Source organism: Pinus tabuliformis, chromosome 1_2 (assembly GCF_031772625.1).
Source record: "Pinus tabuliformis cultivar Carrire ecotype Pingquan chromosome 1_2, CPIR1, whole genome shotgun sequence".
In the NCBI taxonomy this organism is placed as follows: Eukaryota; Viridiplantae; Streptophyta; class Pinopsida; order Pinales; family Pinaceae; genus Pinus; species Pinus tabuliformis.
Genome location: NC_142298.1, coordinates 409,000,546 through 409,022,423, shown reverse-complemented (window position 1 = coordinate 409,022,423; position 21,878 = coordinate 409,000,546). Strand labels below are relative to the sequence as shown.

The 21,878-nt window shown below is 32.9% G+C and overlaps 1 protein-coding gene across 2 annotated transcripts; it reads right to left on the bottom strand.

Annotated features, from left to right (window-relative positions):
- Positions 1–258: 258 nt before the first annotated feature.
- Positions 259–8,463, bottom strand: LOC149206072 (trihelix transcription factor GTL1-like). 2 transcript variants are annotated; one of them, XM_089395276.1, is made up of 3 exons: positions 7,647–8,460; positions 4,562–5,948; positions 259–845 (listed from the first exon to the last, which is right to left on the bottom strand). In XM_089395276.1, the coding sequence occupies exons 1-3, from the start codon at positions 8,201–8,203 to the stop codon at positions 537–539; spliced, it is 2,253 nt and encodes a 750-aa protein (XP_089251402.1). In that variant the 5' UTR covers positions 8,204–8,460; the 3' UTR covers positions 259–536. The 2 variants fall into 2 exon arrangements, with proteins under 2 accessions (XP_089251402.1, XP_089251404.1); XM_089395278.1 differs by having other exon boundaries at positions 700–884; positions 7,647–8,463.
- Between the last annotated feature and the right edge of the window lie 13,415 nt (positions 8,464–21,878).

Below are 21,878 nucleotides of genomic sequence, written 5' to 3'. Positions count from 1 at the left end.
TTTTATGGTTAAATTTTTTATTTGGTTTTGTATAAAACATTCAAAAATACAATTTCAACAATTAAAAATAACACATTGTATTTTACACTCTAAAAATATTTACATGTCAAGAAATTTGATCTCTCTAAACTCATGTTAGATCTGTACTTAAAATAAATCTATATTAATAAATAAATACAGATCATTCATATAAAATATTATGTAAATAGTGTTATGAATATTATGTAAATTATGAGATACAAATCATCCATATCAAAATTCAAATTCTAATAAATCAAATAAATAAATAAATAAAATACCAATTATTATTACACAAAGTCCAACCAATCACATTCTCTGATATATTTATTTCATATACCTGCCCTAACAATAATACACCATACCATACATCATGCTCATACTATCCTACTATTGGTACAGTAACATATATTACAGAAGATACTCTCAATCAATTTATAATCTGCTTCCTGCTTCCGATTGCCTTTAATGGCTACTTTACTAATAGAATAAGAATTTCTTTTTGGGTTTTGTTTTTTCTATTGAGATGATGCAGACAAGTTGAAGTCTAGAGTGTCGGCCGCCGTTAGCTTTTGAACCATTTCCATAAAGGAATTAGCATCTCTTGTACTTGCAGAATAGTGGAGATCTGCCTGCTTCTGCTTTTTCTTTCCCTGCTCCTGTAAATTATTCATAACAGAATGGACCAGTCCCACCTTCTTCTTAATGTTATTATGACCAGTACTACCAGTTTCTAGGGCTGATGGAGGATCATGCTGTGGGGTTGGGGTTGTTTGCATGTGACCCAGTATCTCCTTCATCAACAAACCTTCTCGCTTCACAGAATCCTGAAAAATTGTATGTCTGCAGTGTCAGAATTACGAGGCCTGCAAGTGCAATTTTCCATTATTGACAATTGGGGTCTCCATATTCACAGCTCTAACACAGGATACAGACAATTGTATCTTCTATCATTGCATGACATTCGATATTTTGGAAAAAAAAAACAAAAGAATCGGTAGGCAGATACTGGTTTCTGTATCACAGAAAACAAAAAAAGGCCTGCACATAGAACAGTTATGTTGTCAGTCAGTTTATTGGTTAATAAGGCATATATGGTGCCACAAGCTTTGCTCACTGAGAAGGTGAATTTGAACTAACTCCCTAGGTTGGTGTGCAATTTCTGTTTCATGCTATAGAGGAGTGTTTTGTTTTACGATTATCTATGTGATGTCAGTTATCTTAATATTACAATTATATATTATCAAGAATTATAATATTATGGAGAATAATTACATGTACTTATAATCGGATTTAAATTAGATTTTATAAAATAAAAAATTTAAATATAATAAAAGATTTAAAAATTTTACAATAATCAAGGAAATATTATATTTTTATTATAACGCTAACAAAATATTTATGAAGAGTATGTAGTGAAAAAGCTAGCTTTTTTTTAAAAGATAGATACATTCACAAAAACTTAGTCTCACAACTTTTTATATGATTAGATTTTGAAAAATTGCTTACATAATAAAGGTAGAAGTTTGTCCAAGATTTTTTTGGATTTGATGTAGTCTTTGATTTTCCTTAAGTTTTCCTTAAGTCTTGATTTGTCATTATTTAAGGTTCTACTTGCTCTAGAGTCCCATCTTCTTTACAGTGATTCACCCAATATGCCTTAAACTATGGGGTTAAGTTGGAACTCTATTTCTTGATCCCAAATGGAAGGATAGGCAGATTCCTCATCTACCTAATCTTATGGCGTTGAACCTTACTATAATGGAAGGTCTTCTTTTGATGATGTGTTACTAATTTCTCCTCTGAATCAACTTTTGGCTCTTCCATAGATGGGTCCAACTAAAGTGGATCTTCCTTGTTAATCAATTGAAGTTCTTCCTTAGTTCCAACCCACCAAGTTGATTTAAGTTGATGCTCCCTAAATTGCTTGGGCTCTTTTGGGGAAGGCACTACTAAATTCCTTGTTTCAAAACTTACTCTATAGCTAAAAGATATGTGTTCATAGGCTAGCTCTTGTGTTTAGGAGTAGTTTTCACATGTCAAGTTTATTTATGTGGAAACCCCTTTGTTGAAGTCTATTTCTACACATATTCAAGCATAAGTCATGTTTTTGCAATTCTTTATTTTAGGACTATAGTAATATAATCTTCCAAAGCCTTTGCCAATGGCTCAAAGAGAGGTTGAATCCCAAAAATACAAAGCAAATTTTGAAAATTTAAGCCACTAGAGTTGAGGATAACCTATTTATGATTGGATGGCCTAGTTTTCATACATAATATATATTTTCTCTGCAATTCTCCAGTTTAGGACGACTACTGTGATATAATCTTCCAAAGGCTTTTCCAATGGCTCAAACAGAGGTTGAATCCCAAAAATACAAAGAAAAATTTGAAAATCTAAGCCAGTAGAGTTGAGGATAACCTATTTATGATTGGATGGTCTAGTTTTCGTACATAATATATATTTTCTCCATAACCATGGGGTTGAGTTAAAATTAGAGCCATTTCTTTTTCTAGATTGAACTCAAGAATGAAGAACCCCAAGTTTGCATAGGGGTAAATAAACGCATCATCTTTAATCTCAGGTTTCGAAAACTCTAAAATCCATTTGTTCAAATCCATGAACTGAGGCCAAAGCCCATTGAAGCTACCCACAAGCTCATTGAATCTTTAAAAGGTCACTTGTTCTACAACATATTTCCCCATGGAGGTAGTTAAGGCTAGAGCCTCATCGACTAATCGAGCAAAGGTTTCACACGAGATCCAAGTGATCTAGGGGAGGAGATTTTGACTATCATTGTAAGTGCCTTTCCATATGGATGTTGGAAACACCAAGTGAGAACACTTTCACTATAGTTGAAGGGGGTCTACCATATGGGTGTTGGAAACACCAAAGGGAGAAAGAGTTAGCTAGGGACAAGGAAACCAATGTTGCTACCATTTTTGACATCCTAGATAATGTGCCTGAGTGGGGAAGGTTGGCCAAGTGTAAATGGGTCACACTAAGGTTCTAGGGTTTGGCCTATGAAATTGGTTAGGGAGAAACTATAGTCATTTCCATCTTAAATATAAATTTATCTTAACTATTCATCTAACTATTATAGGTTTTGGAGCTTTTGATTAGAATGGGGAGAAATAATTGGTTAGATGGTGATTTTTTTATTGTTTAAAATGTTTTTTTGTGGTTTAAAATGCTTTTTTGAATGTATAAATAGATTCAATGTCTTGCAAAACCCTTAAGAGTGTCTGATTACACAAATTTTCACTTTAAATTTGTGATTCCAACAAATTATTGCCACTGGGCAATTTGATCAAAAAATATGCCAAAAATATTCCAAAATATATAATATATAAACTAAGACTTTATCTTAATCCTAATATTTTTAAATTTTCAAAACTAATTAGATTTTTATTTATTTTAATTGTTCTAATTACTTATTAGATAAAATATTAAAATAAATCTATATTTTATATTTACTAAATACAACATAATTATTATTTGATGATAAATTTATGAGAATGAGATATTAAATAAACTTACTTTTTAAAATATATTTTATATTTACTAAATACAACATAATTATTATTTGATGATAAACCTATGAGAATGAGATATTAAATAAACCAACATTTATTATATTTTAATTGTGAAATACATTTTAAAATAATATTTATTTTAATTGTGAAATACTCTATATATATATATATAATTTTTTCTCATGACTGGGAATGATTAAATCTTCTTTAACCAAATTCAAATTCAAATTCAAACCTTTTCATGTGATGGTGTCTAGCTGAAGCTGAATGGACCAGAAGATTATACGTTCATTATTTGAATTTCTTTCACTTTTAAATTCTCCTTCTGGATAGCCCTTTTTGTGTAAAATTCAGAATCTAAGTCTACTTAAAATTACATATTCTGATTGTACAGATAGATTGAATGACCTCCGAAACCTTGACTGCATCGACTTGACCTCCACTGATTTTAGCGGACGAAAAAGAAAATGAATATTAACGGTTCATCAGCAAAAACCATCTGTGTGTGTGTGTTTTTTCAGGAAGAAATCAGTGTGTGTGTCTTTTCAGGAAGAAATCAATTTTGAATATTGTTGTTATTAGGAGAAAGGGCACCAAAAGCCACCATTTTCTGGCATAATTTTCAGCGTAAAACTCATTGGAATCCTATCGGAAATCACAGTTTCACCCTCGTAACGCGATTTCCTCACCGTTCTAAACTGGCTCAGGGATTTTGGGCGTTTGCAAATCAATATCTGACCTCAAAGGATGCGTTTCCAGGATAATGGATGAGAACACAGCAGATTTCTAATTCTGAATTCCAGCAGCGTTGCTGGACTAAAATGTGTTTTGGGTTTCTTTTATTAGAGGCCGTTTGTATTGGGTGCATGTGGGATAAAAACTGATATGGGTGCAACGTTGGAAAAGGCGTTGCTGACACGTAGTGATCCTATTCTTCAGAAATATATTTAAAAAAAAGTTACTCAGTGAGTACCTGAATCAAGGTAAAATAGTTATTCAGTGATTACCTTTGGTAAGGATCCGTTATCAGCATTCCGGTTCTCTGGAGTAGAAAATAATGTCACTGTTGCATTACTGGTTGGAGTTTGAGGTGGAGCAATACTGTCTGAGTGTGGGCGTGGGAGTGGGGGTGGCCTGACAGGCAAAATTTCCCCATCCCCATCTCCATCTGCACCTTGGCCATGTCCACTGTCATCTCTAATATTGCTTCCACTGACTTGCTCTAGGAGCTCATCCTGGTGATCCTCATCGTCAGGTCGAAGACCCTCGTCATGCATCTGATTCATCTTATGGGGATTGGACATCATACCCCTCCTGTACAAGGCATCCAACTGATAAAAATAAGGGCATGTCTTGGAATTCTCAGGCCTCTTCTTATTGCTCTCCTTGGTCTTCTTGTAATACTTGTTGATGTTCTCCCACTTCTCTTTGCACCTCTTGGAACTACGATTGTACCCAAGAGCTGACATTTGCGCAGAGATATCTTCCCATAGAGGTCCTTTGGGGCCAGTTTCTTGGAATCTAGAAACCATTCCACTCCTGACTTTTATCAGTGCAAGGACTTCAGGCTTAGGCCATCTCTTGCTGTTAGGATCAGTGCAATTCAAGTCCTTGTACTGTTCATCATGAAGATCTTGCTCCTGCTCTTGTTCTTGATCACCTTGGCTATGGATCTGAGAAGAATCCATTAATTGAGTATCAAGCTGCAGTGTTTGACCTGTGAATTTTTGGAGAAATGACACTAATGCCAAATCCCTTGAAGCAGCCATAGAACGTTCCTGAGACCTTAATTCTTGATCCTTGTTCAATCTCGCCATTTCCTGCCTTTTCCAGGCCTCTTCCCTCATCATTCTATCCTCTTCTCTCTTTTCTAGGGCTTCCAGAAACGTTTGCTGCATCTTCTCCTGTTTCTCCATCATTTGTTTCATGAGGTTCTCAAAAAAGGCCATCAGTTTTTTGGTGCCACTTCGTTTTCTTTTCTTGTTATTACTGTCCCTTGGCTGATCGTAGTCCTCTGATGAGTCTGAAGAAAAACTGATGCCCTCACTGGAATTAAGATCTGTATTTCCTGCACTTGTTGTACCCACCATGAAATTGCCTCCTAAATTATTATGGTCTTCATCTTGTCTAGTACTCGTAGGATCTGCATGAGCCTGGACGCTATCACCTCCGTTGGGTATGGTGCTAGCATCATTCACAGCTTTGTTGCTGATATGAGGAGGTTTGTTATTATTGTTCGAGTACAGAGCTTCTAGCTGGCTGAAAAATCTATAGTTTTTTCCATCCTGTCGTCCAACCCTTCCTTCTTTGGATCTCTTGTAGTATTTGTGAATGTTCTCAAATTTTTCTTTGCATTTTTTGGGATCCCTGTGATAGCCTTGCTCCTCCAGTTTCCTGATCAACATGTTCAACAAGTATAAAGTAAGACAGTAGCAAACAAATGGGGAGCACACTTGCAACCTCAACTAAACACAACCTCTATAACTCAGATATGATTTCAACCATACAAAATGCATTAATCCCATTATAAAATCAATCTTGTAATAGTATAAAATGAGAACTTTTATTTAGGTAGATACATGAAGTCCCAGTAAAATTTATATAAAAAATACCATTTACCTAATGATTGTCTCCACCTCTTCCAGGTTCCTTATCAATACTCATGTTTTGAAGTTCTAAAACATCTCAAAATAATTTTCTGCATCTTGTATTCTTTCTTTATGTGATCTATGTTTACCGTCCATTCTCATATTCTGAAGGCAAACTTAACAGGCTAGGTATACTATTCAAGTCTTCATATTGCATTGAGTGTTTCGCTTTTAACCTGCTTTATGTCTATTATCAATACTCAAAATTGGAAGGCAATTCAACAACTTAGATAAAGTATTCAAATCTCCATGCCTTATTAATGAATGTTTCTGCTTTATTTAACGATGCACAGGATAATGCTACATCAGTTGCACCTCAACCTATACTTTTTTTGGCAAGCATAGGCTTGATTTATACTTTTCCAAGTTCTTCATTCCACTGCTAGTGATTATTGATAAGTACATACAAAGTGACCTACATACATAGCGACCTAATTGAACTTTAACGAAAAAAGTTTGGGCTGCTTTGCAATGGAAAGGACACGAAACTTGCAGCTTTTCAGGTCAATCAATTGCCCCACTTCCAGTATTATACTTCCAGCTAATTTGATTCTAGGGGCTCACTGACATCAAGAATATGATGATAAATATTTCTGCAATTGTTAAGAGTCCGAAATTTTTAGTGAATACTTTACCCATCTTCAACCTAGAAAATTTGAATAATTAGATTGCAAACTTAAAAACAATTATGGAATGAATAATAATTGTAGTTGATAGGGAGATTCACATAGGTAGCCATGTATAATCTCAGTGTTGGGTGAGAAAACTTCATTCATAGAAGCTAAAACAGCGACTGTCACTGATATAGTAGCGCTGTGAATGTCCCGAGTTCCAATCCCCTCCATTGTTACATCTCCATAATCTAAGGATAAGAACATAGACCAGCAAAAGTATCCCTACAATTGAGGATCCTTTGTGATCAAGATGCGCCAAGAAAGTAGAAGCAGCAACACAAATCTAACATTGTTGGTTAAGCCCAGGTGTTACAGGCTTCCAAATCGAGCGAGATCCTATCTGCAAACAGTTAGAATTAGAGTGTGGATATCTCAAGTGTTGTTTCCAGGATCGAAGTTGTTTCCATGAGACCATGATCTAATTAGAAAACCAAGTTAGGTTAGGTCCGGCAATAGAATTAGAATTACTAATCAGTATAAAGTAATATTGAAGATAACATCTTGTTCACCATTTTTTTGGTGCAGGGATTTGAATCTTAAATTTTATTTACTTTAATACTTCAGTAATCGCCAATTGAACTATCCCATAAGCTAACATGTAATTTACCATTTTAGTTCACGGAAACACAAGACAAAGGGGGCTATGTGTATGTCTGAGACTGAGATTCATCAATTATATAGAAATAAAGAACATTGCGTTATAGATATGCAATAAGTTCTTGCTGTAATGCAATTTTGAATTAGCTGTGAGAAAGAGAGAAGCTCTGTACCGTGACACATGCTCCCAGAGAGGCCCCTTCAGGTTCGCGTCTCGGAAATTGGCATCCATTTCAGATCGAATCTTGAGAAGAGCGAGAGTCTCTTCTCTGGGCCATCGGTTCCCTGCAGATCCTCCTCCTCCCCCTGCTAGTCTTTCACAATCCTCCCCAACCCCAAACACATCATCATCTCCCCCAGCTGCTACCCCACTGCTGGAAGCCTTATCAGTACTAATATTGCCAGCTTGGGCAGCTTGGTGGGCAGGAGTGGGAGATGGTTCAAGGTGTTTGCAGGGAGAATTGTATGCACTGCCTTCTCCCACCTTCTCAGCAGCAGCAACCATCTGATCCTTCCGATGTTCTTGCTGTCTCAGCAGCTGTTGTTGTTGTGGTTGATGATTTTTGGAAACATGATGTTGTTGGTGTTGCTGAGTTTGAGAAGAATACTGTTGTTGTTGATGATCAGAAGGAGAAACCTGGAATATGTTCTGAACACGAGTTGAGGGACCCCTTCCCACCATGAATTGAGAGACGTCTGCCATTCCATACTGTACACCACTTGCTTGCATTCTCCCCACGCCCACCACCGAAATAAAAATTATTCAATCCCCCTCGTCCCCCCTCCCCTGCTCCTCTCTATCGATACAGTTGCAATATTAAAATAAAATAAGAGAGAATTAGATTCCACAGTACAGTCAATCCCCAAAACAACCTGAGTGAATGATTTATAGGACATCACCAAATTTAAGGGCAGGGGAAAAAAGGAAATGCATAGACAGCCGCCTTTGACACACAGAACAGAGCGGCGCTTAATCACAACTACTAGTCAGTATAATATTACGGGGCAGCGGCCGGAAGGGTGCCCAGATGCATCGAGAAAAGCAGATATAGATGGCGATGGAAGGGAGATTTTTCGTATGGGAAGCCCTCAAACTTCGAGGGCAGGTGGCGGGGTGCCCCTAAATTTAGGGGTACAAATGATAAAATTCTTTGAGGGCAGGTGGCGGGGTGCCCCAAAATTTAGGGGCACAAATGATCAAATCTAGAGGAGAAAGCGGGCAGGGGAGAGAGCATCTAGTATCAAGTATGATGTATGGTGGCTGGGGACGATTCCAGGTGTGGCAGTAGACGGAGGGGACCCCGTCAACCCGGGGTGGTGGCAGATGGGTTAACGTGGCACAAAGCCTTTTGTGGGTCCCACATATGTGCGGGAATTATTCCCCACCCCTCCCCTTCCGAGTCCCGACTATTCTAGAGTCAAACAGCGCGACAAACTCTCATAATGGAAGGGACCCACCACTGCATTTAACCTGTGGGCCATTCCAGCGGTTAAAATGGGAGAGACTTTGTGTGCAGCTGCCAAGGGTGGGGCCACCCGCTCCCCATCCCCATCCATATTTGTTTTGTTTTCATAATTTTGATGCTCTTTTGTCGCTTTGCCCCTGCACACACTACATTTGCCTATCCCTCACTTCACCCCACCCCGCCCTTTAAATTATATATATTTATATATTTATACATCTGAAATTCTTAATTTACAAGATTAACTGGAGTTAGGTTTGATATCAAATTAAGTGTTGTATGAGTAAACATATACCTAATTTATAATTTTATAAAAATTGAGAAATTTATTAAAGATTATTTTTTAACATTATCACAATATTACAGTATATTAATAATTTATAATTTTATAAAATTGAGAAATTTAAAAATATATCTATAAAGAATTTTATTTTAAGAAATTATTCTTTTAACAATATCACAATATTTTTTCATCTTTATCATTATACATATTAAAAGCCACTATCTCCAAAAAAAGCTGCTTATTTTATATAATTAATTTTAATTCAAATGTTATGAATATAATGTAATAATTAGTCTATCAAATATATCAATAAAATATTGTTATATATATATATATATATATATACTTATAATTGAGAAATTTACACAATATATTTATAAAGAATTTCATTCCACCAAGTTACTCTTTTAAGGTTATCACATCATTTTTTTTACCTTTATCATTTTCAAATTCTCAAAAAAAACTGACTTGGATCTGCTTATTTTATATTATTATTTTTAATTTAAATTTAATTATTATCAATGTAATTTAATAATCAGCAAACCAAATATATCAATAACATTTAACCAAACGAATATATTAATAACTTATAATTTTATAAAAATGAAAAAGTTATAGAATCTTATTTTACTAGATTTTTTTTTAATTATCACAATATTTCTTTTTTCACTTTTGTCATTTTCAAACCGGTGATACCAATTGAAAGAAGCTATTTCCAAAAGTGTATGACTTGGATCTACTTATTATATTATTTGTTTTAATTATTCCCCTTTATCATCTTTAAACTCACTATAAATAATGAGAAGGCTATTTCCAAAGAGTATGATTTGGGTCTCCTCATTTTATTATTAGTTTTAATTATTCACCTTTATCATTTTGAAACGGATGATATATAGTGAAGAAAGCTATTTGATTTAGGTTTCTTCATTAAGTTTAATTATTATAACCTTTATTTTTTTCAAATAAAATTTAATTTTAACTTATAACTATTATTTATGTGATATTACAAGTATCATCAATACAATATATTTAATAATAAACAAATCATATAAAAAAAAAAAAATTAATACTCCACAAAATTCTACCCTTATGATATTATGATAACCCCTCTCTTCCTCTCATTTTTAAACCCACAATACTTAGTGGAGGAGGCTATCTCTATAGAATATGATTAGGGTCCCTCATTCAATTATTAATTTTAATTATTTACTTTTATCATCTTCAAATCCATGATAAACATTGAAGGAGGCTATCTCGAGAAGCATGATTTGGGTTTTTCATGAATTTTAATTATTGTAATTTTTATTTTTAAAAGTGAAGTTTAATTTTAACTTATAATTATTATTTATGTGATATTATAAGTATTACCAATATTTAATAATAATTAAATCAAATATATTAATAAATTATTTTTTAATAGAAAAAATTATATATTAAATAATTTAATAAAAATTTAGATATCTAAAAACACATTTACAAAAAGTCTTACTCTACAAAAATTTACCCTTTTAACATTATCACAACATTTATCTTCCTCATCTTTACCATCTTCAAATCCATGATACATGGTAAAGGAGGCTTTCTCCAAAGAGTATGGTTTCGGTCCCCTCACTTAATCATTAGTTTTAATTATTCATTTTTATCATCTTCAAACCCATGATAAATATTGAAGTAGGCTATCTCTAAAAGTATGATTTGGGTATCTTTATTAATTTTAATTATGGTAATCTTTACTTTTTTAAAGAAAAGTTTGATTTTAAGTTATAATTATTACCTATGTGATATTATAATTATTATCAATATTTAATAATGAGCAAATCAAATATATCAATCAATTATTTTTGAACAAATAATATATATATATATATATATGGTAAAAAATAAGACATATAAAAACACATTTACAAACAGTTTTACTCTACAAAACTTTACCCTCTTAACATTATCACAACACTTCTCTTCCTCATCTTTATCATCATCAAATCCATGATACATGGTGAAGGAGGCTGTCTCCGAATAATATGATTTGGGTCTCTTCATTGTATTATAATTTTAATTATTTATCTATATCATCTTCAAACCCATGAGACATAGTGAAGCAGGCTATCTCTAGAAGTATAATTTGGGTTTCTTCATTAGTTTTAATTATTGTAATTTTTACTTTTTAAAGATAAATTTTGATTTTAACATACAGCGTTATTAATATAATATAATTATATATGTAATAATATGCAAACTAAATATATCATTAAATTAGTTTTAATGAACATATATAAAACTTAAAATAAAAATTAAAACATCTAAAAATGTATTTACCAATAGTTTTTCTCCACAAAACTTTACCCCTTTAGCATTATCACAATGCTTCTTTTCTTCATCTTTGTCATCATCAAACCCATGATACATAGTGAATGAGACTCTCTTCAAAGAGTATAATTTGGGTCCCCTCATTGTATTATTAGTTTTGATTATTCATCTTTATCATCTTCAAACCCATAATATATAATGAAACAATTATCTCTAAAAACATGGTTTAGGTTTCTTCATTAGTTTTATTATTATAATCTTTACTTTTTCAATATATATATAATTTTTATTTATAATATTTTTTAATTTTATATTAATTTTTAATAATATTTTTTAAATAAACACATTTCCTAAATTAATAATCTAAATAAATTTTCTCAATCTCTTAATAATAATTAATTAAACTTACACAGTAATTATAGATTCCAACTTTCATTAAAAACACCAAATAGACCAAATAAACATGTAAAGAAACCTAAACCAATTGTTTCTATAAATGATCATATCACGGGATTTGAAATTAATAATAGGAAAACAAATACCATATATTTACCGTTTTTATTATATAATTATATTTTAATATATTTAAGGAAGGGAAAGAAAAAAAAGGTTGATTGAGTTAAACCAGTATAAATTCATCTTAAGTACGAATCTAACATGAGACGAGATGGATCAAATTACTTCACCTGCAAACTTTTTTAGTATTATGTCATTTTTCATTGTTTAAATTGTATTTTTAAATGCTATATATAGGACCAAATAAAAATTTTAACCATATAGATATATATGAATTTGATATCGACGTAAATTAGTTAACATATATGTTCAAATAGTTTATTTAAATCTCTTGTTGTAATATTTTTGAAAAGTATAAGATTTAAACATTTGACTAACACATTTTTTTTACTTTTAATTACTTCACAACATATTCATTTTTTTAATTATAACCGTCATTAGTTTTCTATTTAGAACATAATTTTTAAGTTTAATTTTTATTTTAAATGGACATGTACGGACCCACAAACTTACACATCACTTCTCATAATTTGAATTATGAATGGCACAATACCTTATTTATGGCATGCTTAAAGAACATCATTATAATTGTATTATAATACCAGCATAGATCTATCTTAAGTACGGATCTAACATGAGCGGAGAGGGATCAAATTTCTTCAAGTGCAAATTTCTTTAGAGTACAAAATACAATGTTTAATTTTTCATTGTTTAATTGTATTTTTAAATACTATATAAAGTATATATAGGACCAAATAGACGTTTTAACCATAAAAACTTGTTTTCATGATATATACATAATTTTTTTAAATGATATATAATATATGGATAATTGACATTAAAATATTTTACATAGCATGTACATTGAGACATTTTATAGCACAAATTAAAATGGTTTTTTTATTATTAATACATTTTTAAGTATATGTTAATAATAATTTGTGTTATATTATTTTATTGAGGGATGAACATCCCCTTCATACTGGGTTGTAGAATGAGCCTTTAGGCTTAATAATTAGAATTTTTTTAAATGAATTTTAATAATATTTAAAAATATAATATTTTCAATAAAATTGATTTTTAATCACATTTATGAGAAAAAATTATTAGGTAAAAATTTCAACTCTTACATTTTTCGACATTTTTTTTAACGGTATTCGCATTATTGAGCCAAGACGCTCATTCTAGAGCCCAATGCGAAGGTGATGCATAAGTATGTTTGCCCCTCTTAAAATGAAAATAAAATATTCTCCAAATAGAAAAGTAATGTTGACTATAATAAAAAACAAAAATATATATATGATATAAAAACCAATTTAATGTGCGCTAATAAAATGACTCAATAGACATGTTACGTAATCTCTATAACATTCTAAAATACAATTTAAACAATAAAAAATTTCTCAGTGTTTTTTGCACTCTAAAGTAAGTTTGCACCTAAACAAATTTAATCCCTCTCGGCTCATGTTAGATATGTGCTTAAGATGGATCTATGTTGGTATTAACAGTGTAAAGTACATAGCATATAGTCTAGAGGTCATGGAGGGTCTAGGCCCATCACCAGTCGGAATACTCTACCCTTGAGAGGGGAAATCAGAGCCAATGACTCAAAAATTCCTCTGCCCCTCAGAGGGGAAACTAGAGATAGTAGCATAAAAAACTAGTTTGAGACTATTACATATCATGGAAAGAGACAAAAATTTTGCAATTGTAGACTATGTGACTCTAGGCCACAAGTTGACCACCCTTGGTGGAGGTGCCAAAGTGTCAAAATAAACAAAACTGATGAAAAGCATGAGAAACATGAGCCACTTAACATGAATTTGTAGAGGAGTTGACCTTCTGGAGATGAGCCTGAACCGCACTGGGGGACATAGCCGGGATGTCTGCTTCTTCTAGCTTCTCCTTTATAATGAGTCACCCATGGGGACTGGGGCGAGGAGGAGAGGTTGTAAGAGTTGGAGCCTGTGTAGTTTTCGGTCGCAAAGCTAGTTCTAAACATATGCGAACTAGATAGGGACGACCTGCAGGAGCCATGAAAATTAGGGGGGAGGTTGAGCCTAAGGGTGGGGACTTGGAAGTTAAGGGGTTCGAGGAGGTGGGAAAAGGAATGTTGGGAGGGAGAGATATCCGAGAGAAATGGAGGCATGGTTGTGGTAGGCAAAGAGCTTGACGATCCAATAAGTAGCATGATATTTTAGCCTTTTGACGGTCCTTAAGTTGGTAAGCTAGCAAATTGCGAAGAGTCAGATTGTGTTCCTTCCATGGTTGGTCTCTTCCGCTTCGAGCTCGAGAACCTAATGACAGATATGAGGGAGGATGGCATTGTCAAAAATTGTCAATTCCACATTGTCCTTGAAGGTGGTTGGGGGACATTCGCTTCCCCTTCCTCTGCTGACTCGATGCCCTGTTCCCCTCTCACGGCTCATGGTAGAGCAACAGGATACAAAGGACAGTGAATGTGGCACAGAGGAGATAGAGGGATCTAAAGCAGAGCTAGTGCGCTGGATAGACCAGGGTCTGACGAAAAAAAAAACTAGAGGGAAGTGGTGAATGGTGTCCACAGAGAGGAGTAATAAACATAGAGAGGAGGCAAGTGAGACATTAAGTCAAACGTGTGAGATCAAGCCCCAGAGATCTGAATTGGCATATTTAAAACTCATAGTGGCCACTTGTGGTACGAAGGAAGTGACAATCGCCAAATGAAAAACGTCATCATTCCTCAATAAAACATGTGATGGAGATTAATCAAACACCTAAATCCAAAATTTCAATATCCTTATTAACCTGAATAAATAAAATAAATTATAATTTCACTAATTAAAAATAAAATAAAATAATACTTGCCTTCACTTAATAAAATTTAATTAAAATCTTTGACAAAACTCAAAAGTTACGTCCAAAACTTTACAAAGTGAAAAATAATATTTTAACCCATCAATATACACATTACCATCTAAAAATAATTATATAAGAAACATCTCTCTTTAAATGTTGCAACGGACAAATTAATATATAATTTGGTAGGCAAAATCAATTAGACAAATAATAAAAAAAATTAAAAATCTGAGGCCAATTTGCAATTATTTATGGGAAAAAAACGAAAGGTCTCGGTCCCAACTTCTCATCGCATCAAATTGTCAAATTTCTTACTTGATCTGAAAGTAAAGTTCTAACTTTGTTTGACTTTTAATGTTCTAATTGGTTCATCTCAACATTAAAACATTTTCATGTGTTCACATCTAACAAAAAGTCTAATTTGTTCAATATATATATTTACATTAAAAAAAATAGTTTTATATTTTATATATGTTTTATCTTTAGAGGATTATTGAAAAAATAATAAAATTCAAAATTATTACATCAAAAATATTAAACAAATAAACATATAAAATTATAAATGGAGAAAATCTCCTTTATTTTTCTTAATTAACTAAATAAACATATATATTAAAAATAAACCTATAAAAAAATTTTATTCATTTTTCCCAATCACCTAAATAAATATATGTATTAAAAATAACATATAATATTTTTATTACATCAAAACTCATCAATCATTTACAAAAATTTAATAAATCAAAAAAATCTTATTCATTTTTCCTAATTAACCAAATAAACATATATATTAAAAATAAACATAAAAAAAGATCTCATCCATTTTTCCCAATCACCTAAATAAATATATATTAAAAATAACATAGTATTTAACTAATCATAATATGTCACCTCACCTAAACTTTAAAGATATGGATATTATGCTTATGATGTTAAATCTATCTTTAACCTTACCCTTAGCCCTACATTGTAATCTTTATTGCTTCTAATTTCAATTTTTTTTGGATAATGCATGTTTACTTTTTCCTCACATGCCTTTACTTTTCATCATTCCTTCTCTCATTATTAAAATGCAACTATATTATCAAACTTGATTTGACATTGTGTTTTATCCGAGATTCCTTCATCATCAAGCAATGCAGCTTTCTTTGTATTTATTTAATTCACAGCTTTGTCGTTTACCGAAGTGAATGTGCACATGGAAAGTGAATATATATTTTATAACAAAGAAGTGCATATCCACCCATGGTAAAATCCTAGGCATCCCTTTATTAAGAAGCTTTTATGTGAAGCAATCAAAGGAGGAAGCTTGTACCACAAGGGATATTGTTTGGTTATCATTGTATGGGTATCTATGCATCTCCTCTTTTCAATGGGTAGAGTGAAACTTGGTATTAGGGTGAAACTGGAAACTTATTATTATTTTATAATAAAATTGGAAAAATATTCATAACTTCATAAAAAGGTTAGCTCGGTCCATAAACTAGGGATCCTTATCTTTGACCTTTGCTTTCACTCACTCTTAAATAATGATTGGGAAAAAAAAATCTCGTTGCACTTGGTTGGATTAAATTATGATTAAAAAAAAAATAGGAATAAATAATCCATTTTTATAGGTTTTTTTCAGACATTTACCATAAGTTATCAAATATGCATATCATCTCATGTTTTAATGAATAAATTTTTTTCTCCTTAATTTATATAAAATAGGTTTTAAAACTAGTGTTGAGGATGTAGAGGTGTTGTGCTCTTTGCAGGTAATTTTTGTCAAGTTTAATTTGTCAATGGCTTGGTCTAGTAAGAAAATTTAGAATAAACCTCGATAAGTCTAGTTGAGACAATTAACTAGGAACAATAAGTCGATAGTTGAGTCAATAGGTCAATAGTCAAGTCAGAAGAGAAATTACCTCAATTAAACTCAATGGGTAGTCGAGCAAGTAAAGAAAACCGATTTGACTAGAGCAGTCAAAAGGATTGTAGTTGGGTGCATTCACATAGTCAAATTAGGCTGGTGGGTGAAAGGGAATCACCTATAGTTATGAAACAATTATGAATCTTAAGATTCCCAATATCTTAGCTAATAATCTTTAGTCACATGTACTGATTCAAGGTGCTTAGAATTGGGGTCTTTTACGCCTTTAGATAGAGCCTAATGTAAAGTTGATAAGAAGATGATGTAGGATGGATAATTCACAATCGGTAAAGATTGGGTGATGTATGAATGCATTAGTCTTAGGTGTGGAATAAGATTGACATTCATTGTACCAAGCCATAAAATTTAGTTCATAATATAAGAGTGTTGAAGCTCAGAGGTTAGTTGGTTTTCCCGATTAAGGGTTTCCATTGTAAAATCTCTATGTGTTGTGTAATTCTTTATGGTGTGCCACTATTCATTTTATGATCTTTAAGCAGTTTCAAGATCTTTAAAGGTTTATGTTAATTGAGATTCTAATTAATTTTATATATCTAGTTAACTCTGTATTTGGACTTTTTCTATCTCAAGTGTAAAAGGAGTACCTTAAGCCCAACATTACCATAGTAAAGGATGTCGCGGGGGCATTCTAAGAAAGTAAGGGATAATTAGTTGGAAGCAAATGAGAAACAAAATTAGTACTACATAGGAGTTTTTAAAGTGAAAATTAGTATAGTTAAATGCATTTGTTTTTCCTTTTACAAACACTTTGGATGGAGAAAATTTGTAGCCTTGGAGGAGGAGATCCTCCTTATGATCTAAGAGCTTGCATAAGGATGGACAATCAAGCATAACGGTAACTCTTTCTTAATGTTATAACCAATCATAATATGACAAGTGTTTTGCTACTTGCTAACAAAGTTCAACCTATGTTTTTTTGAAACATATATTAATTGGATTATAGAAATATGGTTTGAAGGCCAAAACCTTGTACAAAATATTATAAACAACCTGCTACAACTATCCAAAACCTCCATAACATACTATCACAAGTAATCCCTGAGTTGCAGATTACATTTTGGAACCGGTTCCTCCCATAGATTCTCCAAAAGACATTGACAAAAGATGCATATCTACATAACATAAGTAAAATCTAAAGATTTGAAAAAACTGCTTTTATTCCAAGACATGAGCAACCTGGACTCCATCTGCTTCCGCTTCAAGCTGATCTGGAATGATTTCTTGTTCATGAACACCATCGTTGTTGTTGCCATCCATCTTCTCTGCCAGCTTGAGCTGCACTTGGTGGTCTTTGACTACTTGGATACGATCATCAACACTATGCCCTTCTTCAGACCTTACCAAATTTTCCACTCAAAACTCAAGCATTTCATTTTCCAGTTGTAGGTGATCCATCTTAAGCTCTAGCAAACCCACACGTTAGGAGAGTAAATCCAAGCTCCTCCTCTACTTCCCCTAAATTGCACTCCACGACTTTGAGATTGTACTAGAAGTGGCTGCAAATTTGAAAAATTACATTTCTTATGGCAATTTCTCTCCCTCTAGACTTGCCCCAACATTCCATAAATATGTTCGAGTCGACCCTCCTTGCAACATTACCACACCATGCACCATTAATGCCTACTCTGACCACTGATACCGAATGTGAAGATATTATTATGGAAATATTACAAACACAATGAGTTTCAATGTAATGTACACCGATGAACCGAGGATCGAACGTAGAAAATGAAACTTTACATATTTGAATTTCTTTAAGTATTAAATCATTCCCGCTCCAATTATCATGTGCCCATCTCAACATGACGTCAACGATCCAAGTGTCCATGGTGGCACGACTCTCCATATCAACCAAACACCGCTGCAATCTCACATTTAATAAGGATCCATTGTGATGTAAGGTTTGATTAAGAGAAATGAATTGGCTCGAAATCCTATACTTAATTCTCCCCCCAAAAAAAATTCATACTCATATGATTTCTAATCATTAGGGAATTGCTTTGATTATAATATCATCATCATCAATTCTTAGTGCTCCTTGTTCCAGTTACACACCTTGATTAGCCAAGGTTTCAACTTCCATATTAATATTTCTCTTAATATGATAAAATTCAATCAAATCAAAATTTTCCATTGCTAACTTGATTCAATGCTGAATAAAAGGAAGGGACTACACATTATTTCCTCAAAATTTAATAATCTGTTGAATCACAATCATAGAGTCTTTGAAAACCAAGAATTTTCAAAGACCTCTGGAATGAGCCAATTCCAAACCTCACCATAGCGCTAGATACTCAACCTAATTATTTGTTGAAATTCCTAGACCCCAGGCAAATTGGATCACTCTTTCTTCATCGAGGCTAAAAACAACCCCTCCCGCTCCAACCTCTCCTAAAAAAGTATAATCTCTTTTACCCAGGAGGGATTTCCTCGTTTTCTTCATTCTTAAACTTTATGTTTTCAATGGTGTTTGATCTCTTTACTTTTAGTGTAATAATTTTTTCATAAATAATTGCATGTTGCCTCTCCAATGAAGAATAATGTTTTGAGTTTATTCCTCCCATATGTTTTAGTAGTCACCCAACCATAAAAATTTAAGCTTCTTATTATTTGTGTTGATAGGCATGGTATATTGCAATGGATTTCATGATGGTTGTCTATTAGTTTGTGTTTCTTAGGAATGGTACTTGCATTATATCCAAAGTTTGCAAAATTCTGCAAAATTCATGATTTAATGTGTTTTGGCTGATCCAAAGTTTTTACCCATCATCGATTTCACCTCTTACTTTTATGGTGACAATGAATTCTCATTCACATGTTGTGCATTATTTAACATGTTGCCAACTGCTCCTTCACATAACTAACTTTTCCTTATCCTTGGAACTGTAAGCTTTTCCAACTTTTGTTAACTTTTTGCATGGACTTAAACTAGCAATTTGAGCACTTACAATCTTATTTACTTCCATCTAACATATGTTATAGACATTTATCATTTGTTTCACTACTATCTAGCACATGTTTTGGATATCTGTGATTTGAATGTTACATTTACTTGGTCCTCGTAGCTTCCTCACACTTTTTTCTAGATTGAGAGCATCCTAGGGCCAATCCTATGTACTCAAAAATTGTGTAGTGACTAGCTCCTTTGAAGAAATTTCATTGAAAGGATTCTTCTTCTTGGTTGTACACAAATACACATTGCCCTAATCAAAGAATGCTAAAGTCGCTAACTCCTAAAACTTGCATGTTTCCATCTCAAAGAGGCATTGGGATTCTTCATTGTTTATTGTTTCTTTCAATGTCCTAGAGCATAACTCAAGCCTTAGCTCATGCATATGCAAGTGAGTGTTTGGAACACTTCCTACATGTGTGCAAAGTAATTGGGAAAATTCAAATAGCAAAATATATGTACTTATTAGTTTATTTTCCAAGGTTATTTCTCCTAATGTATCATAAACACTCTTTTGTTTTAACATCCTATTTTTAAACTCCATCTATTAGAGGTTCCTCCTCTTCTTTAGTCAATGGTGGCTCCTCAAGATTCAGTTCAACCAATATAACGTCAAAGGATTGTTTCTAAGTTATAAAACCTAGCTATTATTTCCAAAAAAAATGTTCAAGCACACATCTCTATGAACATTTCATGCAAGCAATTTCTACTTTGGAAACTTGCCTCATGATTTATCAAACAATTCTACACAAAATATATTGCATTATCAACGTTTTTAGCATTGGTTTCTTCTTTGACATGCAAATTGAAAATGAGTTGATATTTTCAATAGAAATAGGAAATATGGTTGCTAACCTTTTCATTAGTGAGTGAAATTAGAGTTATGTTTTCAATAGGAACATATATAATATTTGACAAATATTACATCTAAACTATGAGTAATGTTGTGGTTATAGAGAAATGAAATGAAAAGACTATGCTAAAACATAAAATCTTTGTAAGCTTAGCTATATACTGACAAAAATTTAAGATTTCATCCTTTTCAACTTTGCATCAGGAATGCTACATAAGGCTTTAGAATTTGCCCAAAATCACCATACATGATCTAAGCCATTTTCAAAGTTCAAAGAACATAGGTGAATTGAATTCTAGTTCATTGTCACACCTATGATTTGAATGCATGATCCCAAACATCTTGCATCCATACAATTTTTGTTTAACAAAAAATCATAGAAACCCTTAACTATTACATCTAAAGCAATAAGGTAGTTAGATGAACAACTACTTTTTATCTAATGACAAAATGCCATAACCATTTCTTTTTTTCTTTTTGTCGATTAAAATATTTTAGTAATTCTTCAAAATACAAGAGGATACATCATGCTGGTCTTTGCCTCTCCTCCCTGCACTTTGACTAGATTTTTTAGGGAGAATATGACTTTTCAAAAAACTAGATAAGCAACTAACATATTTACAAAAAGAGAACATGACATAGCTCATATGGAAACATTTGGAAACATACACAAAACCATTTTCTAGATCCATATCAAGCTGGAGGGATAGTATTGGCACTAGGTGTTCCTGGTGGCCCTTGACCCACAAGGACATGATACTCTAGATGACCAATCCTTTCCTCAAGCTCATTTAGTCGCTCTATAATCCGTCTTTGGCCTCGTTTAACTAACAAAAACCAATCCAAAAGCTCCTCCTGAGTGTTTTGCAGGTCATTAATATAAGTAACAAATGCATTCATGCCCTCATATCATTGTTGATGGAGGCTATTCATGGAGGATCAAATGTCTCTCAATTGCTCCATAATCAATCCTAGAGATGGCAATTTCTCCACACATCCCTCATTCGAACTTTTTCCTGGTCCTCCTGAACCTCTCCCCTCACTCCAACATCCTCATTAGCAAGTTGTCTTTGTTTGAACTGTCTCTCCTGCCCTCCACATTAGTTGTCACGATGACGAACTTAGCCCCTTTGCCTCTACATCCCCACCACTATCCTGTAGCACCACTTATAGCTAGCAATGTCCAAACACTTCAATTGAACCAAATTGAAATCACTAGATAGACCTTGAAAACCAGCTTCACTACTTAGCCAAATGAGAGG

Excerpts from the sequence above, each read along its gene's own strand:
- LOC149206072 (XM_089395276.1), bottom strand. The coding sequence starts at position 8,203 with ATGCAAGCAAGTGGTGTACAGTATGGAATGGCAGACGTCTCTCAATTC. Across the intron at positions 5,949-7,646 it reads CTCTGGGAGCATGTGTCACG|GAAACTGGAGGAGCAAGGCT; the intron begins GTACAGAGCTTC and ends CATGTTGATCAG. Across the intron at positions 846-4,561 it reads ATAACGGATCCTTACCAAAG|GATTCTGTGAAGCGAGAAGG; the intron begins GTAATCACTGAA and ends ACAATTTTTCAG.